We start from the raw sequence: 27,847 nt of genomic DNA on the forward strand, positions 1-27,847 counted from the left end.
TTCCTCTCTGAATATTGACACACACATTTTTACATATTTTGATGTATATTAACCATAGCTATGCCCCTTCAACTTTTTAGATTTTTGTATTATTATAAAAACTAGGAGCTAAGAACAGATTTCATACATAATTTGAAATGCTTCTACCTGACTCTTATACCTATATTAATTAAAAATTCGAAAAAAATCAAACTTAGCGGCATAGCTGTGGATGTGCAACAAATTGTGTCAAAATACTTTCAATAATGTTAATATCCAGAGAGAAAAATGAGGACTACGTTTGTATGAATAGGTGATTTCGCATTAATGTTGCACTTTCGTATTAATGCTGGCCATTATTCATGGATTTTGAAGGCATCGTAGAGAGTTTATGATATGTGTGTAGATAAAAATATTAACAACTCAAGCAACCTTAGTTAAAGGCGTACTGATACGTTAGGTAAAACTACTTTATGTTTCTGGAATAAATTATATTTATTGATTAATTAATGCCAGCTTATTTACAAAGCCTTAATTATTAATTGTGTTGTAAGAATGAAGTAATAAATACAGCCGTATGTATTTAAGATACAAATTATGTAATAATTTACATATTTTATTGAATTGGATAGGCAAGCGTTGCCAAGGCGACTGGCGGACAAAAGGAGGAATGTTTTCTTGTACCTACGCTATATTTCCACAAAAAAAAAACTAACGCAAACGGTGTAGACGCAAAAAATTAAATTGGCTTGCCGATTCCACTTTACTCGAATGTATGATTAAAACCCATCAAATGGAGGTGCGGATTGAGCTTACCGTGGGCACAGATTATATAATAGTTCTTACGAACATATACTAATCTCTCAAAGAAAACGCAAATACCTACCGTTTTGAGACCTACACAAAAATACAATGGAGTGACCTTCAGTGCGCTTAGGCGTAGGCAACCCTAGCGTTGCGCCGGTGCGCGCGGTGCAGGGAGTGAGCGGCGCGTACAGGTATCAAAACGGTAGGCATTTGCGTTTTCTTTGAGAGATAAGTATCTGTTCGTAATAATTATACACAGGGTGTTTGTTTAGTCACCTGAAATAATTTACAGGGTGTATATATAGGTCATATTGAGCAACTTTTATTATGGGACCAACCCCGAAATCGCGGAAATAAAATGTAATCTTCCATAGAAAATGTCAAGGTCAGACAGCCTAAACGTATAAAACAGACAACTTTTTTTCGCGATTTCGGGGTTGGTGCCATAGAAAAAGTGGCTCAATATGACCTATATATTCAGATTCACCCCGTAAATTATTGCAAGTGACTAAATAAACATCCTGTATAATCTGTGCTTAGGAGCCGAGGTGAAGCGAGGTCAGCTAACCCCCCCCCCCCCCCCCCTCGTTGAGCTCTGGCAACCTTACTCACCGGTAGGAACACAACACTATGAGTAGGGTCTAGTGTTATTTGGCTGCTGTTTTCTGTAAGTCGGAGGTACTTCCCCAGTACTCCGCTCTAGATCTGGAATGATATCCGCTGTGCTGTGCCCTACCACACAAGGCGAGATGACATTCACAATGCCCATACCTCTCTTATAGTAAATATTTTCAAAGAAAAATACCGTGAAAAGATTAAAAACTTTTTTACTTTTACGCTTTATTTTTCAAATAGCTTCCTCTACATTGAAAAATGTCTGGAAATAAGTACCTACCTTATGTTAAAGTCCAACGTATTTCTTATAGTAAACTGAAAATCGCATGAAAATCGTTAAAGCAGTTTATGAGATTCTTGTTTCAGAAGTTGACATGGCGTTTTATTAACATGACGATTTTTAGTTAATCTAGTAATATTAAGTTCTGAGTATTGTGTGCATTCCTTATTTATATAGTTCACACATTTATTATCTATGTATAATAATATATATTGTTTTATTACAATTCGTCTAAAAAAAAAAATATTGCACTGTTACAAAGTAGGGCCTATTATACCTTAACCCCTGCCGATTGTAGGCAAATCAAAGTCGTGGTAGACTCGTGCAACCGATATAGACGTAAAGCTGAAAACTAAGTACATCGTTTTGAGGAAACTGGTAACCCGCTATAAAGACCACAACACATTGATATATATCTAAAAACGGGCATTATGGGCACTGACAATGGTGCTAGTTCAGTGGTGGTACTCACGAATTCGAGCCAATCGTGCAGTCTAACGCAACTTGTTTTCGGCCAATCGCACGCGTGATGCTAACTCATCAACCAATCGCGTTGTGGCATTAGGCTGCACGATTGGCTCTAATTCGTATGCGTGACACCGCTGTACTGGCCCCATTCTTATTGCCCGTAAGGCCCATCGTTAGATATATGTCAATACCACACCACTGATTTCATAGATTTAATGAGTGTGGTTGCCACCACAAACGAAAAGACAACTATTCCTGAGCTTCTGTACTTGCGTATGCGTCTACACAGTGGAATTGTGGTCGGATTACACCTCTTCAGCAGTGGGAGACATGCGTGTGCAGTGTACCGGCTGCCGCGCTGGTGCAGCGCGAGCGCCACGTCGGGCTGGGCCGCCGGCTGCTGAGAGCGAGGAGCGCCGCCACCAGAAAAGCGATAAATTATGCGTCCTCCAATAGAATGGAATGTGCTTCTGTCCGCAATGAGGGAGTGGGACGGCAGCCGCTGATGACCTACCACAAACTTGTCACCATGAGGTCGGAATGAACCGCCCTAGGCCTAGTTAAAAGTTTTAATTGTTATTATCTTATTTATTTAATATGTATTTATTATTTGTACATTTTATTTTATTGTACATATGGAAAATTATTTGTGGAATAAAACATCTGCGTTAAAGCCGATATAATCTTAAGATGTATGGCTTATAAAATAAATAAGATTAAAAAAAAACATCCTAAAAAAAATAAGAAAATGAAACTGTTTACTTTCCTGTTTCCTTCTGATACCTAGTTATTAAAGTATAGCTTTACTGTGCCAAAAGCTTGTCCCGCCATAACGTTCTCACTCGCGTACGGAATTCAGTAGCGGTCGCGCGCGGCAATTGTTTGAAATTCAAACTGTTTTTTTTTTACTTTACGGTTTCCGTGCGGTCAGTCCTTTATAATTTGTTTTTAAATTGGAGTGTATTAAAAAAGTAAAATGTTAAAGTATAATACGGTGAAGAAATATTGTTCTGAAGGGAGCAGAATTAACCAAGTGATTATGGCTTCTTTAAGTAAGTTTATTTGATATATTGTCTTTTTAATTTAGGAAACTCATTAAACTTATTTATTATTGTTCATTGTTCGGAATATTATTTATAAGTCAACAAAATACACAATAAAACAACTTAAAACTTAAAAACTAAACAAAATAATGTGTAAACAAGTAATAAGTTCAACTAAAGGTATGAGGGTCTACAGTATGAGGTTCTTCAAAAAAGGAGTGTACAGATTTTTAAAGGGACGGCAACGCGCATGTAACTCCTCTGGAGTTGCAGGCGTCCATAGGCTACGGTGACTGCTTACCATCAGGCGGGCCGTATGCTTGCTTGCCACCGTCGTGGTATAAAAAAAAAGCTTAAACTTGTCTACGAATTTTTTTTATTTTACGCTGAAAATCCACCATTTCTATATTTTTACAATTTGAATATATTTTATTATTCAGTGATACCTGGCGCATGTCTAATGATTACGATAACATTTGATAATGATTTACGATAACATTACTAAATTTAAATCGGTGCAGCTACTAAATAGTTAGGAAGGATCCTTAGGGACGGACATATATTTTGTTTATTGTATTGAATTTTGTTGTTGTTTGTGATCTCTGATTGACCTGCGTGCAGATTAGATTGATGACAATGCAGTATTTTATTTACAGTTAATTTTACATTAGTCTTTAGAAGGTGGAAGTTGGTATACTTGGGATGGTAAGCAGGATGACTAAGAAACTGGCCTACAGTCGCCATCAGATACATCGAAGCGGCTAAGGTGCTCACAAATATCTGAACACGCCTCTTCTTTGTAAGGCCTGAGTGGACGCTCGAGTTGGGCGTGCAGCGGGGCGGGGCGTGCGGCGTGCATGTTAAACAAATACAAACGTATAGAAGCGGCCTTAGTGCACGCTGCTCACATCACTTGTGAGCCTGACGCCACGCTGCACGCCCCGCTGAACGCTTCCACTCAGGCCTTACACTTAGAGTGCGTGTTGAGATATTTCTGAGCACCTCGGACACTCCGATGTATCTGATGGCGACTGCACAGTATAGGCCAGTTACTCAGCCATCCCCCTTACCATCCCAAGTATCCCAACTTCCACCTTCTAAAGACTAATGTAAAATAAATGTAAATACGGCATTGTCATCAATCTAGACTGCACGCAGGTCAATCAGAGAGCTATCAATCAACCGCAGGCTTCGCTACAATGCATCGTATGCACGTGACAGACCGAGACACTATTGCAGATTTCCACAGCTATCTGAGACGATTTTTATAAAATTATAATCTATAATTGGAGTGGACAATACCTAAGCTCATGTCAAACGTTGTTTGAAACTTGTGACTTGTAACTTGATAATAAGTTTTTGGCAAAAATTTCATGTTTAGTACAAGCTTTTATTGCTGACTGTACTTTTCTTTCCACAGTCAACTAATACTCATCAAGACTATTCTAGAAACAACTCAATTATGTTGCGTTGTTTTATCACAGAGTTCCTAGGCCATCTCCTGTCTCCATCATCAGTTCAGCTCGATGGTACCATAATAATGCATTGTCAGCTAACTTACATGTGTATGCCAATCTTCAGTTTCATCGGAAACCGGGAAGCGGATCGATTTTAACTTGCAAGGTTTGACCCGTGCAAACAGTTACATATATATTACATACATAAGTACATTACCAGTTAAATAAAAGCTTGTAAAATGGGTCCTATTTAAAAAAAAATCGGGTTGTAATCCGGGAGTGCCGGCAGAAGCGAAAACTTGAATATTAACGTTGTGCATTTTTGATATTTTGGAGAAATTGAGTAGCAGTTTTATAAAAAGAGGTAGTTCTCTATTATACCTACGTACCTAAATAAATTTGAGTGTGGAAGATAAGTATTTTGAAATGCGAATTTTAGTGTTAATATATAACATATACATAGTAATTCATGAGACGTGAGCAGAACTACAGCCTACACAATCACACAATTTTAAGTAAAACAATCACGCTTCTTTTCTGTTATTTAACTTTTTGGGAGGGGAAAATTTGAGTATCTACATTCATGGACACCCAACAACACAAAGATACAATACAACACAATTAACAAAGATTAAACCTCTTTAACCGTTATGACAGCACATGATTATGAAGAAAATAAAATGTCACACTTGAATTAGATACGATTTTTCAAAAGTAACCAGGCTTCGATGACATTCAATTTGCACGTCACCATGATGTCACGTGTCCGTCTTACGAATTTTCAATCTGACGATCACGTGACCCCTGACGCGAGTTTAACATTTTTTCCCCATCACAAAAAGTGCACAGTGCCGCTAAAGAAGTTTTCACTTAAAAAAAAACATGTGTATAATGACTTCAGAATTTGAAGAAATATTTAATATTTTACCGACGTTCGATAAGAGTGCCGTAACCTTTTTAGCCAACATGTCTATCGTTAACGCTCCGTAGCGTAGTTATCTCTATCTAACACTCTTTCATATTATTGCGACAATGACAGTTGCGTTTCGTTCGCTACGAAACACAAACTTTTATTTTTGAAATTGCTCAAGTTTTAGATTATCTAATATTTATATTAAATCACAGGAAAGGAACGAAAGAGGTGCGGCATTTTTAGTGGTATCTCAGACTATAAACATATTAACTCATATCTCATTTTGTCGAGTATTCATGAATGAAGTATGTGTTTAAACGGTGTTTTAATTTAAGCAATCGTTAAGCCAATCTCGCTGGCACACGCTACTAATTGGTTTACAGAATTCTACATTATAATACATTGACATTAGTTAATAGGTATAATCAAAACAACATTAAAACCTACAATAACCATGTGTTATTGTCAAAACAATTAAGATGAGTCAAGGTGACAATCGCCATCGCTTCGACAACGAAACGCTTTGTGTCTCTATCACTCTTCCATATTAGTGTGACAGTGATATAGTTGCGTTTCGATCGCTACGGAGCGTAAGCGATATGCACGTTGGCTACGCCGTAGAAAAAGTATTGTATACAATAGTAATATAATCAAGCTTTTCAATTTCGTACCTTACTTAGGCAACTCAGCAACCTTCGTTGCCTAAACACGGTACTCGACTGAAAAGCTCTCTATTATATCACGATTGTATAAAATACTATTAATATAATTTTTTTATAAGTAGCATCATATGTACTGTAATAGTACATTACGATACAAAGTGCGAATTATAGTTTGTTGAAATAATAAATTGTTTTTTATATTTTTTAACAATATAATGTACGTGCTAGCTATCCGTTGTGAGTTATAGCTCTGCAGTGACGCGCGGGGTTACACTCTTGGGCTCTGCCCACACATTTGAGGCACTACACATAACATGCGAAAGGTAGTGAATTCGCAACGTGTGGCAGTAAATAATAAATCGACAGGAGTTGCGAATTACCTTTCCGCATGTATATTGTACAACGTTTTACAGTACATATTGCCCATTAATTTTTTGTCATACGCACTTATAGTGCGAGTTACCGCACTAGGGCGGTAAAGTATCACTATGTGTACTGTTAATGTTAAGACGTCATGTTGACATCGAATGTCGTGTGAAGTATTTATTCAGTGAACAATCTCTTTTAAGAATTCTTGCGTCTGTCAACAATACGTATTAAAAGTAAGTATTGTCCCTTGTTCTCGTGAAACCTACAATGGCTAGCAGGCTACACTGATACAACGCATCTGATAACAATTTATGGCTCCTCTACGCGATGGCCCAGCGCAGGCCAGTCCAAGGGACGCATTTATGCGTTAGAGGGAGCAAGTGATATTGCTATCTCATTCCACCGCATAGCTGCGTCCCTTGGACTACGCTGGCATACGTTGGGCCATCGTGTAGAGGAGCCCTTAAACATATTTTCCGACTTACGAATTTATTCGTGAAAATATGAGAAGAACCATAAAATTATGACGACCTCCTAGCCTAGGCGGCAGTGACCCTGCCTACGAAGTAGGAGGTTACGGGTTCGAATGGTAAGAGCATTCATGTGTCTTTATCATAAATATTTGTTACTGAGTTAAATATTATGTTTTCTATGTATAAATACTTACAAATTACATATACCTATATGTATATAAATAAATAATAAAATAAAAAAAAATAAAATAAAAATCATTTATTTCAGATTTGTTTAAAAATCCATAGAATGTTAGTTTTAAATTATATCATTATGTTAGTATTAGATTAGATTACATTAAATTAAATTAAATTAAATTACCTTATAAATTATTACAGATAAGTTACAAATTATTAAATTAAATTACAAAATTATTTAATGAATTATAAAATTATAAAATTATTTTAGAGGTACATTAAATTAAATTATTCTGTTTTATCTTATTTTATATAGTACTCGACGCATTATCCTTTGCCCGAGGCCTAAAATGGTAGTGGGCAGGCCACGTAGCCAGGTATCCAGATGGCATTGGCAGGTGGACCAAGAGAGCGACTACAGGGAAAGGGCCAGACGGAGACCGCAGCCCGCATCTGGAAGACCAAAAGGAAGAAAGACGAGATCGTAGAGATTGCCGGAGAAAACTGGACAGTAATAGCGTCTGAAAGAAAGCTTTTTTTTATTTATTTATTTATATGTATATTATACATATAGTAAACACCCCTATAATGGAACAGGCACCGGTAATAGGATGGTACAAATAAATCCTGTAAAACAAGTATTTAACATCAGTTTTTAAATGCTGACAACATTTTACCATAAACAAGAGCCAAAGAGCTGCTTAAGTTTGATTTTTCATTGATATTTGTTAGCAGTGTTGTCACATACAATTTTGGCGAAATGGTAGAACAGGGTGCAAAAATAGGTAGAAATGGGTGAAGTTTAAAATGAAAAATAGGTAGATCTACTATTCTACTCTACTACTCTATTTTATGATTAAAAATGTGTATAAAATGTTTTGAATTATTTATACGTTTTTAATATTGTGACGTTAGTTAGTACACGTGTTTATTAAAGAAATTGAAACAAAATTAGGATTTCCATTGTTTGTAGGTAATAAACCTGCTTGTATAATCTGTTTCTTTGGCAAGTTTTCATTAAATCGAATCTAAATTTGGTAGAAATTAAGTAATTTTCCGTCACATGTATTGAGAATTGCTTACAATTGTACCATTTTGAAAAATAGGTAGATTTCAGGCCGAGGGAGGTAGATAGGTAGAACGCAGGTAAAATAGGTAGATCTACCGAAAAGTTGGTAGATGTGCCAACACTGTTTGTTAGTTTGCCATGACTGGAGCAAAAAACCACGAATTAAATTCGTTAATAATATTAAAACCAATTGCAGTAGCTTTTATTAAATACATAGAAAACATAGAGGACGAATTGGACATTCAACTTTTAAAGCGTAAAGCGGTAGACATTTTACAAATGTCGGTGAAATATCAAAAATACTCCAATTTTTTTCTTAAATGTCCCATGATTGGTGCCGTTAACATATATGTACTTAAATAAATAAATAAATATTATAGGACATTATTACACAAATTGACTAAGTCCCACAGTTAGCTCAATAAGGCTTGTGTTGAGGGTACTTAGACAACGATATATATAATATATAAATATTTATAAATACTTAAATACATAGAAAACACCGATGACTCAGGAACAAATATTCATGCTCATCACACAAATAAATGCCCTTACCAGGATTTGAATCCGGGACTATCGGCTTCATAGGCAGGGTCACTATCCACAAGGCCAGACGGGTCGTCAAATACTAGTACGTACTTTTAATAGTCGTTTAGTTAGTACCCAAAACACAAGCCTTATTGAGCTTAGTGCGACTTAGGTCGATCAGTGTAAAATCTTCCTATAATATTATTTTTATTTTATTTCATTTCTAAGGATAAATTACAGATAGAGTAACAAAATAGGTTACGAAATAGAAACAGTAAGCCAATTACAAGTTTCCACAGGTAGATATATTTTATTAATACCTATATTCATTCATAAAACGTATTGTAAGACTTTTAACTGTGTACTTATATTATATAACTGTTCTTGAGTAGGATAGAGACAGCGTAAGCTTAGAAATAGGGTTCCGTCGACTGTCGGCCTTCGACTAGGTACGGAACCCTAATAAGGTTTGTGAGTTTTCATCTTGGCCCTCTCCTATTGCATCCTTACAGAGCCTGGGGTCTGCTTGGCTTTCTTATACCAAGATTTAGCGAGCTGATGACCTTCTCTAGTATTATTGGCAAAAACTTATTTTCTATACTTTTCTTTCCACAGGCAACTAATACACATCGAGACAATTCTAATAACCCCAAACATAATTAAGTAGTTTGTGCTGTTTTATCACAGAGTTTCCATGGCCACCTCCTGTCTCCATCATCAGATCAGCTCCGTATCATCATGACCTTGCATGCCGATCCGATTTACATATATATGCTAAATTTCAGCTCAATCGGAAATCGGGAAGTGGGTCAAATTTAGTTTTCAAGATTTGCCTAGTCTTTGGTACCAGTCAGTAATTGAACCCTCGACCTCAGGGTAGAAAATTGCACGGCTGAACGTTTCAGATACATCCGCTTGAAATATACACCACATTTTTACTTTAGGTAAGTAAATAATAATTTAATGAAATCGAGATCACCTGCTTTGGAAATTCATACTCTGGTCTGTGGTCTCATTATTAATTAATTAATTTTGTAACATCTGTTATAATATACCTAAAAAAAATTGGGGTAGGTTAGTCACGCTTTTACATTAACATGTTTATTCTCAACAGTTATGGAAATGTTGCCATTATTTTCGTGATGAAAGTAATATGGACCCGGGTATGTCCTTAAACTACGTCCATAAGAGAGGTATGGGCATTGTGAATGTCATCTCGGTTTATGTGTTAGGGCACAAGACAGCGGATATCATTCCAGATCTAGAGCAGAGCCCAACTGGACTTACAGAAAACCGCAGCCAAATAACACTAGACCCTACTCATAGTGTTGTGTTCCTGATGCCGGTGAGTAAGGTTGCCAAAGCTCAACAAGGGTGCTGAGTGTTGGGGTCGGCAACGCGTAACTCCTCTGGAGTTGCCAGCGTCCATAGGCTACGGAGACTGGTTACCATCAGGCGGGCCGTATGCTTGTTTGCCACGGGCGTAGTATAATAAATTTCTTTATCTGCTGCTCTGTAGCTGCCACTCCACCAACGGAGCTACCGAGATTAACCGTCTGCAACGAATATTTCCCTCCTTGCCTCCTTCATACACCATAAATGTAATCGTTAAATGTACCCAGGCAGTTATTTCGTAATTATAATAGATATCTAAAAAGTTAACTTATAGTAAGTAGTCTCATTGTTTTACTTTTAAAATCAATTAAGTAATCAAAGTGTGGAAGTCTTTAGAGCTAAAGAGAAGCTGAAAGAGACATTGACTCTGATTAATCTTGAAATGTCCTGATTCCAGCCGCCGAACCTTCGAGAAAACGGCATGCATGCACAAAAATAACCAATACAGCTCGCCAAACAACAGCTCCGAACAAAATGTAGCGACGCAACTGCTAAACGACTGCAGAAATAAATTGGTTGCAATATTTGCACTGCCCAATTGATCTGCCTATTAAGGAACCAGTGTAAACTGATCTTGCTCCTTCGTTATTAAGCTTAAGGGTCGCGTGGATCGTGGTTTGTTTTTGAACGTGTTGTTGAGGAGCTAGGGTTGACCCTGACTGTAGATTAAGGTACCTAACAGCCAGCATTAAATAAATAGCGATGGTTATATAATCATCTGTTTGATAAAAATCGATCCAGCAGATTTAAGAGTGTCCGCTCTTTTCCAAAATTATGTAAGGCATTTTTGGTATAAAATTGTTTTATTTTTGCATAAAGAATTTTGTACATCGTAAACTTATTTCTAAAGCTTAGACTACTTACATGAATGGTAAAATAACGTAGGATTAAATGTGATTCGAAATGATATGATGATTTGATGACGTGATGTGATATTTGATGAATGATGATGACATGGATATTTTAATGTATGTACTTCTTTTGTTCTGATTTTTTTTCTGACATTTAGATTTTATTCTAGAAACATACTAAAATTGTATTATTTTATTTACAAGCTTTGTATTAACTTGCAATTGTACCTATGTATGTACGGGTCAAATCTTGAAAGTTAAATTTGACCAACTTCCCGGTTTCCGATGAAGCTAAAAATTTGCATACATATGTAAGTCGGGTGACAATGCAATATTATGATACCCTCGAGCAGCTCGAGCTGATCTGATGATGGAGACAGAAGGTGGGCATATGAACTCTGTGATAAAACAACCCAACCTAATTGGGGTTGGGGGTTTTAGAATTGGCTCGATGAGTATTAGTGGCATGTGGAAAAAAAAGAACAGTCAGTGATAAAAGCTTGTACCAAAAATTAAATTTTTGCCAAAAACTTATTTATATAAATATTTTTTATTGTTGATGATTTTTTTGTGAAAATATTAACATCAATAAATTGATGTGATAATTAAGCATAAGATATGTAATACTTACTATTCATAAGTGCTTGTTGCTAGGCCTTCATGGATAAAGTATATTTGAGCTGAACTGAAATGCGTTTTTTTTTTATAAGCTAGCTTTATTCCTGAACTTTGAAAACTTCTGCTCGATGCATACCTAGTCAAAGCCCAGCCTTAGTACTTCGCTATCTCCATTCTTCATCAGTGATTCCACACGCGTTGCAATAATTAATGTGAAGGGACAATGTACCTAGCATTGGAATTTGTTCCCGACCAGATTTAATTACGTTGTTTTCCCGTAGGACGACAAGTGGCCGTTATGAGGTTAGCCAATTGATAGTTATTGGTGCTTGTGCATTTTATTGACATTAATATTTGTTTGTAAACAAGTTTTGGGAAGATTTTGAGGTTGGATTTTAATTGGACGGTCAAAAAGGCAACAATTCCGTCCGGGTCTAGGGTAAACCTGGTGTCTTTCCTATGAACAATATAATATTAAGGACGGGTATGTTTTACTAATGCTTTAATCATACAGCGTTTAATTTAGGTTTGAACAAGTCTGTCGTGTCAGAATCACGAGCCCTAATATTCATCCTTATAGAAAAAAAAGGCTCCTATTTTTTGGTCCATTTAGATACATCTTCAATACAACCTTGATGACCGGTCTGGCCTAGTGGGTAGTGACACTGCCTATTGAAGCCGGTGGTCCCGGGTTCGAATCCCGGTAAGGGCATTTATTTGTGTCATGAACACAGACATTTGTTCTTGAATAAATGTTTTCTATGTAAATAAGTACGTATTTATATATATGTAAGTCGTCGCTTAGTACCCATAGTACAATCTTAGCTTAGTTTGGGGCTAGGTCGATCTGTGTAAGATTGTACCCAATATAATTATATTTAAAAAAATATTTCTATCCGTAACCGATAATAAAGCAAACTAAAAAAAAAATATTATTTTAGAGACAATTTTTTTCTCGTATTCCGATCGAAAGAGCTCAACTTGGCCGCGAGCGTCCACTCAGTTTAATCATCGTAGCCAGCCAGTAAGCTAGAGGGAGGGGTAGGGGGGTGAAGCCGCATACATTGTAACTGCAGCAGTCCCCTGCTCCTACTTGCCTTCGCCCATAGTTATAAATATTTACTTCCAGACAGAAAGAGAAAGGTTTTCAGCTTCATTTGTTTTCCAGTGGTCTTCCCAGTATTCTCTTACGGCATGGCGATCGGCTGGCTGTCCCCGATGGGTCCGCGTCTCATCAACGACCCGAGCCTGTCCGCGTCCGTGTCCACGGACGTGGTGTCGTGGATGGCGTCCGTGGTGTACCTGGTGGGCACGCCGTCCGTTTTCCTCTTTGGATACATCGTGGATAACTATGGGAGGAAGAAGGCGCTCATGTTCACTTCCTTCTCTATGGCCGTGAGTATCTCTACTGACATATAGAAAACGTTGGCAGTTACCTACGGGTCCACGGCTCATCAATGATGAAAGTCGTCAAAAGCAACCGTGTCCACACGGATGTGGTTGGGTACATCTAATGGACTTCTTCTTTAATTTACTGATGGTTTTCAATCTAAGAAAGTTTCTCTGTATCTTCTTTGTGTCTAATGTCCCTGTTTTAAACATTTTTCCACTATCATCATGGCTGTACTTAATCTTAAATATTTTTCCAGACATGTTGGGGTCTGAAACTCTACTCCACATCTACATGGGCGCTCATCACCGCGCGAGCCATTATAGGTACTTACTGGTCCTATCTGCAATATTACATTGTGATAGTTTGTTAACAACGTGATAAAGAAAAGAAAGAACAACTCTGTTAAACCATTATCATCTTCTGATAAATTCTATATTCGTCGCAATATGGTATAGGCTTCCCACAAAAGGATTTGGGCAGTAGTCATAATGCAGATTGGGAACATCATAAACCTTTAAATATTCCTTCAGGGCCGCCCCACACTACAGTCTCCCAAACGTCGGCGTCTGGTCAACTCTATAGCTGCTGCTCGACGCAACGTTTACGCAACTGCGCTGCTGACTAGACCCCGACGCTCAAAAGACGCTATAGTGTGGGGTGGCCAGTTGAGAACTAGTATTCTCATTCGTTTTTGACAGGTCTCGGCGTCAGCGGCTCCTACGTGGTCACCCCACTGTACATCAAGGAAATTAGCGAAGACTCCATCCGTGGTACCCTCGGAACCCTGGTCGTCCTCAGCCAGAACCTTGGCAACCTGCTGGTGTACATTCTGGGGGAATATTTGAGTTACCACGCGGTTCTGTGGATCTGTCTGGCGGTGCCACTGGTACATTTGTTGGTGTTTGCTACGATGCCGGAAACGCCGTCGTATTTGTTAAAGTGTGGGAAGGTTGAGGTTAGATATGTTTTGATATTAAAATACATAATATTTATCTTAGTATGCTAACGGCCACAGTAAATGAAAAGCAACCAGTGAAATATAACTAATCTAGAATGTTAAGCTAGATGAACTGCATCCATCCCAACTACAAAAACATTTGTTTTGTAAACAACCAACCAACTAGTGTGAGGTGAAGATGTACATCATCCACACTATTAACAAACGATTTGTAGACCTTATCCAAAGATATATAGTCGACCAATGGGCATTTAAGAGTGTTGCTGTTAGGTTAGGTGTTAAGTTAGGTCATACTTAGGTAGAGTTATAATCGTATCGTAATATTTGTCCAGGAAGCTCGAGAAGCTCTGGGATGGCTGCGCTGTCGTCAGAGCTCAGAGGCAGTGGACAGCGAGTTGAAGATGCTCCTCATAGAACTTGAGCAGAACAAGTCCAGCCAGTTCAGTTATGCCATCAAAACTCTTGGTAAGTCTACTATAGGAAGTTTGGGTCCTGGGTTGGTGGTGTCAGAGCTTGGAGGTGGTGGACAGAGAGCTGAAGATGTTCCTCGTACAGCTGGAGAAGAACAAGACCAACCAATTTATATAAAGATAAAGATTATACAAGTAGGCATATTACAATGCGCTTATGAACGTCAAATAAAGCTACACCGGCTCTAACCCTACACCTCTAACCCGAGAAGATGTAAATCCCCCCTCAATTGGAGGAGGGTATCCCAATATGGACCGGCAAGAAACTCGGCGGGACACATCTTTTCAAAACATTACATCTTATAATTAACATGCATTAAATAAGAAAAAAAAATACAATTTAGATTACTATAGAAATCATGCAACATCATACTACATAACATCAACACTCTTTTGTACTGTAGGAAGTTTGGACACATTGTTTAGTTGACGTATGTCAAATATGTAGTATGAAAAATGAAGCAGAATATATACAGACAACAAAATTGACTCTTATAACTTACAACGACTTAGAAACAGTAGGGGACTTTAACAAAACACGTGACGATCACGTGTACGACGATCAAAATCAACATTATTGACACTAAATAAATACCAAAAAACACGTGACTACCAAAATCCCCATTTCTATTGACACCGCGAATCGTGCAAACAATTAGTGCTAACAATGTTTAACATTAAACGCGGTAACCAGTATAATACGCTCTCCTATTATTCATAGTTCTTACTGATCTTGAAACCAGCTTATTCTGGAGAATTAGAGAAATTATATCGCACAGTCAATGGAAATATACGACCTTATTACCTTTCTTCGTAACAGCAAATGATACAAGCAGCGATTAACCGTGTTACATGAAGGCCACGAAAAACAACGAAGCTACATAAATTAATGGTTTACATGTAGGCCCGGGCATTCATTGATAATTTTGATTTTCGGTTATATACTAACACGATACTAACTAACTATACTAACACGAACGTCACCTGGTCTGGTCAGTAATGTCTAAACTAGACAACCCTAGAGAGCCAAAAGAAAAGTGTCCATCGGGTCAATCTAGAACTCGGAGGGGAAATTTAGGCTTTTAATGGGATTAATCCGGAATTCTCACTGACTGGTGAATTTATATCAATAGTTCGGATATATGTTCTAAGAAACTTAGTACGAGTCGAGGTTACAACTCACGATTTCCAATTCAGAAGCTACGCACCTCGCCACCTCATAATTAATTATAAGACCTTTTCATTTGTGTGAAATGTTTTAAGCAGCATCCCCGTAACGACACTTGAATTCATGGCTGTATAGCCCTATGTAACAGAGGATCCCTCGTCCACAGACGCGGCAGGTGTATGCTCCCTGAGGCGGGCGGGGGTTGGAGGCCTTCAGAGTTCAGCGCTTAACCTACATATAATACTAAGCTTATGTATTCTGTGCTTATTACAGTTCTCCTTTTATTTTCGCAGCAACAGACCGCATCGCCTTCCGCGCCTTTCGCATAGTCCTCACCATAACCCTGGCCCGAGAGTTATGCGGCTGCCTCGCCGTTCTCCACTTCGCCTCCAAGATCTTCAACGAGGCCAACCACAGCGGCAGTTGGGTGTGTACTATCCCCCACCCTTCTCCTGTTTTCAGAATTTACACGTAATTAAAATTACGTAGGTAGTTTTTGGTAAAATGTTGTCTTGTTCAATGTTAAAACGTTTTTAATTTCGTCACATTGCGTATTGTCTGTCCCTCATGGGCGCACGTGTTTGGCAACTCTATGATATATTTGCTTTTAGCTCATACCACACTATCTCCTTTATCAACCTGCGTTCCGTTACAGGTGCTGACCGCCAACCAGCAGGCGGCGGTGCTGGGCGCTGTGCAGCTGTTTGGCTCTGTCACTGCTTCCACTTTGGTGGAGAGGACTGGGAGGAAGGTAACAACACTTTTTGATTCCTCCTTTCTTGCCAATGGTTGAATCCTGGGATAAATGTGAAGAATCCTAGGGTCAAGGAGGCCATGGCCCTTAGTTCACTGGCTGGCTACGCTCTTGTGTCGGAAGTGTCATTTCCGTCCGGTAGTACTTTGATTTATTCTGTGCCTATACCGCTATACAGGTCCGCAAAATAAATGAAAAATTACGTTTAAACGTCACAGATTATAAATGGTTCTGTCAGAAGTCAGAACCCAAAAACAGTAGTCTGTTGTTTATGTTTCTTTACATTTGCAGTGGAGGATTTGCCCTGAGGGCAGAGGAGGCCCGGGCCTGGGGCGGCAAGACATTAGAGCTTGTGCACAAATCACGCGAGGTTCTATAGGGGGGAGGGGGGAGGGGGGGGGGGGAGGTGCTGGTATAAGGAGACCACACGTGTATTTTTCATGTGAACAAAACTAAGAAAAGATATCTACCACATGAGTAGACACTTTTACTCGTTAAACATAAATCTTCACTTCGCACTTCAAAATAGCGAGTCTATTTTACGAAATAGCCAAGAACCTCACCAAATATCACCAAGGGGGAGGGGGGTCAAAAAGTAGCAGAAAAAACCTCACGTGATTTGTGCACAAGCCCTTAGAGGCGCTGCTGGTGTTGAGAAAGGGACGGCTAGTAGTTACTATACAGGGCCTGGGAGGGCAGCCAACACTGCAAATCTGCCACTGTAGATTTAGCATATTGCAGCGCCATGTGCGTTAAACATTGTGTCTACTTTTGTTCTCAGCCGCTCCTAGGAGTGACATGTTTCGTGTCCGGCGTGGCCATGTGTCTCCTGGGCGCCTGGTTCGCCATGGGCGGCGGCGGCTGGCTGCCAGTGGCGGCGCTGTGCCTCTGCATCTACTGCGACGCGGCCGGGCTGCAACCAGTGCCGTTCGTAGTGATGACCGAGATGTTCTCCTTCCAAGTAAGTTAACTCTATTTCCTTGATATTTGCTCTAATTCCGGCTTGGTTATTTGTTTCTAGGTAGCTTAATACTTAAGTGGTACGATTCTTACAAAGCTGTACTTTTTACAAAGCGCGCACAGCTCTATTTGGGCAATCTAGACGCAACTTAAGGGTCATCAAGACTATCATAGTTTTTGGGGATACCGAGACGTTCTCCTGCCAAGTAAGTTAACTTTACAATGGATATCTGTGAGCTGTAGACCTCACGGTCTCCGGCTAAGGGTCCATTCAGAAAAAATAAGGAAACCAACAAATAAAATGTAATAATAATTACGAGTATCTGACAATATTTTACGAGAATTTGGCGAGAAATGCGACCTGTAGAGAACAGCCGGAAATACAAAACCAGGTTGCCAAAGCTGCAAAAGTACATATCCACTTTTTGAATAAATTCCATGCATAAAGTGGGTATGCAGTTTTGCAGCTACCTACTAAGTTACACCTATATAATAAGTAACAGGCTATGGGTCTGCATCTCCTGCGACGCGGCCGAGCTGCAGCCAGTGCCGTTCCTGGTGATGACAAAGAATTCTATAATTATAATTCCCATTGTTTTTCAGCTCCGCGGCACCGTGACCTCCCTAGTCATAGCCTTCGCCTGCGCCCTCGTCTCCATCGAACTTCGCTTCTTCCACCCTCTCTCCGAACTGGCCGGTCTCCACACAGTCTTCTTCTTATTCGCTAGCGTTTGCCTCGTCAGTACCATTTATATCGTCGTCTGCGTGCCAGAGACAAAGATGAAGACCATAGACGAGATCTACGCTAGAATTGGAGGGAAATTTCAAGATGGCGGAAAGGAAGATGGCGGGAAAGATGGCGCGAAGCGGGGATGCGAAGCGCCTGACATAACGCGGTTGTAGTTTAATTTTTAGCCTAAGGAGGAATGCCTATTCTAAACGAAGTTTAGTAGATATCTAGAAGTCAGTAAGTCTAGAATCAGAAGTTGTATCGATTAAGATCATTTCGCCCCTCAAGTTATCTTGTAGATAGGCCTTAAGACAACATTAAGAACCGATTTTAGGACAAGTTTAAATATCAGTTCATATAGTTTGTATTTTTCTCCGTGAGCTTCTACGGGTTATCGTCTTATCTATTGTTTAAAAACCGCAAAGGCGCGTGCCACTATGAAAAAATGGGCAGGCCGCATAGGTAGCGTTTATTGAATTACTACTCTATTGAGCACGGAATAAGATTCATTATGAACTAATACAGAATTCTAACAGAATAGCCATCTGATCTCTATTGGTGCGTCTAAGGTAGGCGACTAAACGCTCTCAAACCAGCTTAACTTGTGACACTGCGATCCGAAACAAAGATACGTATTCGAAGACCTCGCTTGCACTGGTAATGCGAGCGCACGGCTAGCTAGCGCAAAGGAAGCAATGTTATGTTTCTCGAGGAGCAGGTAAAAAACAGGGCCGGATTTTCACACAAATATATTTGGGTGGTTTTACGTTGTTTAATTTAAAGAGATAAAACATAACACTATTTAAATAGTAGGTACACATCTAACAGAATGGATTTGTGTAATTACAATAATAACGAGATATACTCATTTTTATAATCAACTGTTTAAACAGTTGTTTGCTAATTTTAAACTTTAAACAGGCTAATTTTAAATAAATTACAAAACAATGGTAAAATAGTAATAAATATGTATATCCATTTAACAATCCCGTACTACTAATGTTAAAATAGACCTATATGTTATAATTATGTACACTAAAATAAAGATATTATTTACAATAGAGTACACATTTAGTAAAACATTTATACAAATTTATATTATGAGTCAACAAAATAATAAGTAACATATACATAATAGTGTATGCATAAAATAAATAAATATAAAACATCGAATAACGCTAACTCTTCAGACTTCTAACAGACTGACACTGATTGTATGGTTTGCTTGGAAGATTTAGCGTGATTTGATTCTAAACGGTATACATATTTTGTTTTATATTTATTTATTTCATACGTACAATATTGTGTAGCTATATATAACTTTATTTTTTGTTGACTAATAATAATGTTAATTTATTCATTCAAGATAACAATGATCTTATTTTGTTAGTACAGTGTTAAAAATAATAATAATAATATAAATTTGTATAACTAAATGTTTTACTAAATGTTGTAGTCTATTATAAAATTATATCTTTATTTTAATCTATTATAATATATAGGTATATATTTAAAACTATTTTAACATTATTTTCTGTGATTTTACCTACAGTCGAATAACGCTAACTCTTCAGACTTCTAACAAACTGACACTGTTTGTATGGTTTGCTTGAAAGAGTTAGCGTGATTTGACTCTAAACGATATGCATATTTTGTTTTATATTTATTTATTTTATGCATACACTATTATGTATATGTTACTTATTTTTTTGTTGACTCATAATATAAATTTGTATAAATGTTTTACTAAATGTGTACTCTATTGTAAATAATATCTTTATTTTAGTGTACATAATTATAACATATAGGTCTATTTTAACATTAGTAGTACGGGATTGTTAAATGGATATACATATTTATTACTATTTTACCATTGTTTTATTGTTTATTTAAAATTAGCCTGTTTAAAGTTTAAAATTAGCAAACAACTGTTTAAACAGTTGATTATAAAAATGAGTATATCTCGTTATTATTGTAATTACACAAACCCATTCTGTTAGATGTGTACCTACTACTTAAATAGTGTTATGTTTTATCTCTTTAAATTAAACAACGTAAAACCACCCAAATATATTTGTGTGAAAATCCGGCCCTGTTTTTTACCTGCTCCTTGAGAAACATAACATTGCTTCCTTTGCGCTAGCTAGCCGTGCGCTCGCATTACCAGTGCAAGCGAGGTCTTCGAATACGTATCTTTGTTTCGGATCGCAGTGTCACAAGTTAAGCTGGTTTGAGAGCGTTTAGTCGCCTACCTTAGACGCACCAATAGAGATCAGACAGCTATTCTGTTAGAATTCTGTATTAGTTCATAATGAATCTTATTCCGTGCTCAATAGAGTAGTAATTCAATAAACGCTACCTATGCGGCCTAACCATTTTTTCATAGTGGCACGCGCCTTTGTGGTTTTTAAACAATAGATAAGACGATAATCCGTAGAAGCTCACGGAGGAAAATAGAAACTATACCAGTCTAGATAAACTTCAGACATACTTAGGAGCTACTAAACTAAGCGTTAAAGAGAATATTAATACTGTCGTATACCTTGTAGGGTTATTTGATACTTCTTGTAGATATCTACAATACTAAGATAAGACTTGAGACTTGAGAAGAAAAGTTGACAATCGGAATTCTTTTAACTTGAGTTGTGTAAATTAAAGATAAACCTTAATTTATTTAACATAGAATTTTTGTAAGTAGATAAAAATGGTAAGCTTGCCAGTTCAAAACATAAATCTTTAATAGATGATTAAATTGATTAATAAAATGTAAAACTCTTTGCAACCAAGATTTGTCTGTATGTAGGGTTCAAACATTAAACGCACTTAAATTTCTTAAATACCTACTGTAAACCTGACGCGCCTGATGAAATATAGCGAATAACATTTTTTTATATTGATATTAAATGAATGGCTGCGGTATATTGCAAAGTATAAATTTGATTGATGATTTCCAAACTTATTTAAAAGTATTGTTAAATCTATGTTTGAACATAATTGTATTATTTTATAAATTTGCTAGCAACCCGCCCCGGCTTCGCAAGGATTACACAAAACCTTAACAAATTATACACCTAAACCTTCCGCAAGAATCACTCTATTGACAGATGAAAAACGCATGAAAATCCGTTCAGTAGTTTTTAAGTTTATCGAGAACACACATACGCACAGACATACGCGGCGGGGGACTTTGATTTATAAGGTGTTAGTGAAGACAAATTTGATTGATGGTGCGACTCTGTCCGTCCGTCCGTCTGTCACAAGTCTGTCTGTCGAGAACCACTTAAGCTATCGATTTGAAATTTGGAATAGTTAGGTATGAACAACGCTAACCCAGACACATTGAAAGTATTATTTTAAGATTGAAGCGCTTATCTTGTACAAGTTGCCTTGTATTTTTTGTGCTCCTTATGAATGAGTATAACATCTATAGTTATATAATATCCTTACCATTTAAAGATTGACCAGTTATATATGATTACGCGCCATATTGCGGAATTTCAATGGAACTTTTTTTTTCCAACTGAACTGTCACCCTATACATGAGAATAACAGCGCCCTCTTTACAATGATCATATATTTCTGGTCGGGCTTTAACTTATGGAAGGTAGAGGCAAGGTACAAAATCTCCATAGGCAGAACTGTTGCAAAAGTGTCCAGCTGTCAGCTATAAATAATAGTTCCAAATGTCTCCAGAATAGCGCTACAGTAGCTGAGAACCTAGGCGTTATTGACGGAGTGAAGTGCGCTGTCTATAATTTGATATTTTTTTCAAGTATTCTAGGTATTGTAGCGCCACCTATTTAAGGTTTTTTGATGATACTTTTTGGTACATGGAGATTTAATTCCTTAACTCCACATTCCATACTTAATTTCATTCATAAAGGGTCAATTCATAACTGTCAAATATGTGATTTAAGGTTGCGCCCACTTTGATAAAACAAGCTTTATATTATTATTTTTGTCAGATATAAACGTGTCATTCACGAAGACGCGTGCCTTGAGTCGTATTGTCATGTTATTAAAGGTTACATTTGACGAATCTGCGCGTCATCGTGGATGACACGAACTATAAGTAGTTTACTAGGCAATTCAACTATTTTCGTTATATTTTGAATGGATGTATTAGTAGAGGTACTTAAGAGAGAAGAATAGCTTTTCGAATCTAACGAAATAACGGTACTTTTTCTATGAAATTAAATTTCGGGAGAAAACGGTTTCCACTAACTAAATTTTAACAAATCACTTTGATTTTGATGTCGATCGCTTCAGCATAATATATTCTAGGTTTATGGATTTAGTTTTTCAAATGTTTGAAAAAAAAGGAAAACCTACAAACCTAGTTTTTCTTTGTGTCAATTACATACTAAAAAAATATGGAGAATGGAAAATATTTAGAAGTGGAAAAACGTTTTCTCTTTTTGTATCGTCGATCATGTGGTATACTACCCTCTTAAATGTTTTGTAGATTATATTAACAATTAGCATCATTGTAAATACTTGTGAGTCATCGGGTAAAAATAGAAAATACTTGAAATGTGTGTTGACTTTCCTTTACGTAAAAAGCCACTGTTTCACTGAAAGCCAAGAAACCGAGAGATTGCAAGATTGAACCGAGAGCGAAGTGAGATTTTAGTTCGACCCTTAATTAGGGCAAAAAGAATTTGAAATATAAGTATGTATGTATGTATATACTTTATTGTACATAGAAATAAAAACACGAAAAAGAATAAATGGATTGTCAAAGAACATTTTGGAGCCACAATAAATTTACTGTCATCTTTCGACACATGATTAAAACTGAAACCTTTAGAACGCCATTTGACTTTGATCCTTATTCTTTATCTGATATGTGTTAAATTTGTTAAATATCAATAAGTGGCGCCATCTTACTGGATATCGGCTAAAGGTTGTGGCGCCATCGCTCTAAACGATGCCGCCATACCTTCGGCCTTTGATCTATTAGATGGCGCCACTTTTTGATATTTTACAAATTTAACACATATATCAGATAAAGAATAAGGATCAAAGTCAAATGGCGTTCTAAAGGTTTCAATGATGTGTCGAAAGATGGCAGTAAATTTACTGCTGCTACAAAATCTTCTTTGAAAATCCACCTCTATTTCAAGATCTCTTTGGTTAGGGTGTTCCTTATTATACGATTTTCAGAAATTAATAACGCATACCCCCTAAATCGGTTTCTTTTATCCCAGCACACTCTGGAAATAAATTTCAGGTCATTCCTGTAACTAACCCTCGTAAACTTGTGATATTTCCATAGGGAACAATTTCGAAACTTTCATATTATTATACAGGAAACTTTATTTTTTGTGATATTTGCCTGAATAATCCGTAAACTTTTCCAACTTTTTAAAAACTTTCAGTAAAGCTGGCCATACACACTAGGATATGCCGGCGCAGTTTCAACTGCACAGGTAAAACGGAGCGTGTGTGGCATTCGACTGTGGAGTTTCCTATACAGCTCTGCCTGTGCAATTGGATTTTACATGCAAAACTGCGCAGGCATACCCTATTTTTGTATGGTTAGCTTAACTTGCATATCTGTATGCTGCAGTGATTGCACAACTGATTTGTATAGGCGTCCATATCAGTCATCAGTCATTATATATCGTTGTTCACACAGCGATGGAATATAACAAAAATAGTAAGGATCCTTTTAAGGGCATATGCAGTATCGTGTCTTGATAAGGAAAAAGTACGTTTTTTTTTGACGCGAAAAAAATTTTTTTTCGTTCAAGTCGGACCTCCATACAAAGTCCAAAAATAAGAGATGAAGGTAGATATTCCTTATAGCGTATCTCCTATTTACTAACACAGCACAATACACATACTAAGGTCATTATGTTTGAGTTCTAGACAATCTTCTATAGTTATTTTAAATTATGGCTGCTAGTACCAAATACCCATGTAAGTATAGGTATTTCGATAGTAAACCAATCCACGCAGTAGTGTCCGATAGATTAATAAATGGCCAATTAAGAGCCCATCAACGTGCTCACTAGCGCCACTGCTAAATAATTTTGATTATTAAAATTTAACTATAGATATTTAAAAAAAGGGGCCGCTACAAACTGTATTTTGTATTTAAGTACCTTTTTAATATATCACAATAGTTTTTAAGTTGCTGGATTCTTCAATCTAGGCGTCCAGAATTAAAACGGCCGTTTTGGTTTTGAGTTCATAGATCGGCGAATCCAGCAACATAAAAACTCGTTTGATGTATTCAAAAGGTACTTAAATACAAATAACAGTACGTAGCGGCCCCCCTTTTTTTAAACTATCGTTAAAATTTAACAATCACAATTATTTTCCAGTCGCGCTAGTGAGCACGTTGATGGGCTCTTAAATATGTAATAATCGTTTATTTAAAAATCGTATGGCAATAACAATATGTATATATAATAACATATGCGTAAAAAATAAATAACGTTATGCTTAGTTACCTACATCACCATTAATTTGAAACCCAATGATCAAAGTACGAAAGAAAAAAACTTCGTATAAAATGGACAAGAAGAAACAATAAGTGTTCCGTTGCCATCTGATAGGTATCTATTAAAAATTGGTCACAGGAAACCTAATTGCATTACGGTGCATTGCGCGTTGCGATTAATTTATTACCTGTGACTCATTGTTACGATTCGCGATATTGTTTTAATGCCTACGGAAAAACCGCCATTCAAAATTGATTATCTTCGTACTCTAGTTTTGGTATGCACATTTTGCATTGTTCCGTTCCCGTGTATGAGTCATAATTCGGGTAAACGTCTTACCAGATGTTCAATTGTTCTCGGAGTTCGTTCCCTGTAACTGTGCCCACTGCCCACTGATTACCGGTTCGCCGGACGATTCGGCATGTCAACTTTTGCGAATGTTCGCCGGACGATATCGACCTGTCAGTTATTTTTGGTAGGTAATCAGTGGTTCCCTTTAAAATGATCTATTAACGATTATACCTAGTAGGCTGAGTACCTACTGTAGAGGTATCTGGAAGTCGTAATAAAAATGCAGTTTATGCTTAATTAAAGAACGTGTATTATACAAACATAACCGGGAGACAACTAAGTAGCGCGCCATGTGCTGGACCTTCCAGGGCGCGCGCAATGCTGAAAACGCATAAGCTAGTATACCTATATTGCTGACATCCTTTTCTCCAACTCTCTCGCTGACAGATGACATCAGCTTTGACTTGGGTTTGTCTCATTTGCGATTTTAAATCTTTATAATGTAAAGTTTAAAGTACGAGTATATTACTCCGTTATAGTGTAATGTTTAGATAGTTATATTATTTGTTGATATGGTGTTAAATTAATTTGTAACATTTGCGCTTACTGTAAAGCATGCTGAGTACACTTGTTTTGGCTCTCGTGCTATATTCCAAGCCATGATATGCAATTGTATGTTTCATGATATTGTACGATTTCTGTTAAGTGTACCCAATAAAGGAAAGTAAAATAAAAAATACCTACATTCCGTGAGTGGTGATTAGTAGACCAAAGACTAACTGAATCGCAGGAAGATTTATGATTATTTTGCGCTCATTTTGACACGTTTATACCGTTTGTTCAGAACGCATCTTAGTGACGTCACGGACGGTCAATGACCTTCGTAATTTGAAGATCCAGCACGAACGTCCTACCTAACTATATAAGAACGTCTACCGACAGCAGCCAACGGAAATCCTCTAACTCTATATATTGAGCTACAAAGTTGTGCTGTAATTTAATCCTAATTTTATGAAATAAAATCTTTGTACACAAGTTTAATTAACAAGTCTTCATTAAAGATCCAATCAGGCATCCCTGCTCTATCTAGAAAGGAGCCGAGATCTGCCGGATCCATCCAGAAAAATGGGGTATCAAAAAGTTGGGGTCGTATACCCAGATGATACAAATTTTGCATTATTTGACTAATCTAGATTATCATCAATTGAATTGTGTGACCCAGACCACTCGATTCTATTGAGACCAATAAAAAGTGTAGACGCTATGATACAATTTTTTGAAGTTATTTATGTGATATGTTTATTGTTTCGAGTGAAAGTGTTATTTTAGGTTGGTTTTTAATCCATATTCATTTAAATTGTCTGTTTTTATTTAATGCATGTTAGTTATAAAATGTAACGTTTTGAAAAGATGTGTCCCGCCGTTTCTTACCGGTCCCATATTGGGATATCCTACAATTTGGAGAGATTTCAATCTTCTCGGGTCAGAGGTGTAGGGCCAGAGCCGACGTGGCTTTATGTGACGTTCATAAGCAAATGCCTACTTGGAAAATAAACTACCTATCTTTATCTTTAGACTAATTGGCAATAAAATTATTGGTAGGTCGTGTAAGAGATGTCGACCTAACAGGGAGGGTGACAAACAATCATGGTATGTTAATAGTACATTACTATAGAGGCCGGGAAACGAGGGGTTACCGGCCAAGTAGCATAGGGACACGCGGCCGGCAACCACGTTCCTCGCCGAGATTTGTATAGGGCTTTTCTCAAACTTACAAGGCTGTATGAAATATTCCTTTACATGTCATTTTGACTCATCGCACCGGATACGTAGTATTTCCGGACCTAATTTGAAGTAAGTCTGGGGTATCAAAGTCGCTGCTAACTTATCTTAGTTTGACTCTATCTCTAAATACAGCGTTTGAAAGTATCTGACTCTACATACATACGGCTTGTTTTACATGTAGAAACAATAGTACTTATATCTTTTTGCAGAGCCAATTGTCAATGATGGATAAGTAGATACATTTTGCTCGTAAGTATAGAATCGTCCACTACTAGGTATTGATGAGAAAAAATCTTATATCTCTACCTAAACGTTTTTTTTTTTTTGTTTGTCTGGTATTTTTAATTATTAAAAGGAATAGAGACATGAATAGGTAATTACATTTTAAACAATAAAAAGAGAAAGACAAAAACTTTCTGTAAGTATAGGTACATTTGTAAAATAGTTATTTGTTTTACAAGGAAGCAAAGTTGTTGTTTAACCGCTCGTGCTAATATTGATACTTGATCAAGCGAAAGATTCCAAAATTGGTTCGAGAAGTGGAATCTTGGGCTTTGCGAGGGTGCCTCCGAGTGAAACACAAAATTTTTTACCACACCAACGTGAGGCAAATACTAACCATGAAATACCTAAAAAAATTACCAAATCATTCAAAATCATCATTTAAAAGTCAATTCTACCAGCTAACATAAGAAAACCACTCAAAATTTGCATCTGATTACTTTGCCCCACATGTGGATAAAATGCAACTTTCTCATTAGTTTTTGAACAATCAACAGGGCCTTTATCAGTCGATGTGGTGAAAAATATGTTTAAATGAATATAAATTAAGTATACATATTACGCCTGTCTCTAGTTCTCATGAATATTACATATTACACAAAACAAAATAGCTCTAGTAAGTACCTATTATTTTTAATTAGGTAACTATAGGAAGATACCGATGTTTGACAATTAACAATATTACTTAACATAAATTAAACCGTTTCGACATAACTAATTACTAATTTGAATAAAATCAGTAAGTACAATGCCACGGTATCTGCGCAAAAAGTGAGTCTAATTAAATCTGAAAACGTGAAATTATACCATAGTCTATACACATGTATGACACTCGAGCAAGTATGTGAACAAGAACATAGATAAAACATGCATGTAACGTTAAGTCACTTAGTCAGTACG

At 37.1% G+C, this 27,847-nt stretch overlaps 1 protein-coding gene across 1 annotated transcript; it reads left to right on the forward strand.

Moving 5' to 3' along the window:
* The first annotated feature begins 2,912 nt into the window (after positions 1 to 2,912).
* On the forward strand, positions 2,913 to 18,489 carry LOC133530155 (facilitated trehalose transporter Tret1-like). Its single transcript, XM_061868012.1, has 9 exons — positions 2,913 to 3,201; positions 12,873 to 13,099; positions 13,354 to 13,420; positions 13,796 to 14,052; positions 14,388 to 14,520; positions 15,987 to 16,120; positions 16,349 to 16,444; positions 17,229 to 17,408; positions 18,011 to 18,489. Exons 1-9 carry the CDS (start codon positions 3,126 to 3,128, stop codon positions 18,308 to 18,310), a joined length of 1,470 nt encoding a protein of 489 aa, XP_061723996.1. The 5' UTR covers positions 2,913 to 3,125; the 3' UTR covers positions 18,311 to 18,489.
* Positions 18,490 to 27,847: the final 9,358 nt, after the last annotated feature.

The sequence above is a fragment of the Cydia pomonella genome, chromosome 22 (genome assembly GCF_033807575.1).
Source record: "Cydia pomonella isolate Wapato2018A chromosome 22, ilCydPomo1, whole genome shotgun sequence".
Classification (NCBI taxonomy): Eukaryota; Metazoa; Arthropoda; class Insecta; order Lepidoptera; family Tortricidae; genus Cydia; species Cydia pomonella.

Bases quoted from the DNA above. Each gene is read 5' to 3' on its own strand.
- LOC133530155 (XM_061868012.1), top strand. From the start codon at position 3,126: ATGTTAAAGTATAATACGGTGAAGAAATATTGTTCTGAAGGGAGCAGA. The intron at 14,053-14,387 runs GTTAGATATGTT...ATATTTGTCCAG, and splicing joins TAAAGTGTGGGAAGGTTGAG to GAAGCTCGAGAAGCTCTGGG. The intron at 17,409-18,010 runs GTAAGTTAACTC...ATTGTTTTTCAG, and splicing joins CCGAGATGTTCTCCTTCCAA to CTCCGCGGCACCGTGACCTC.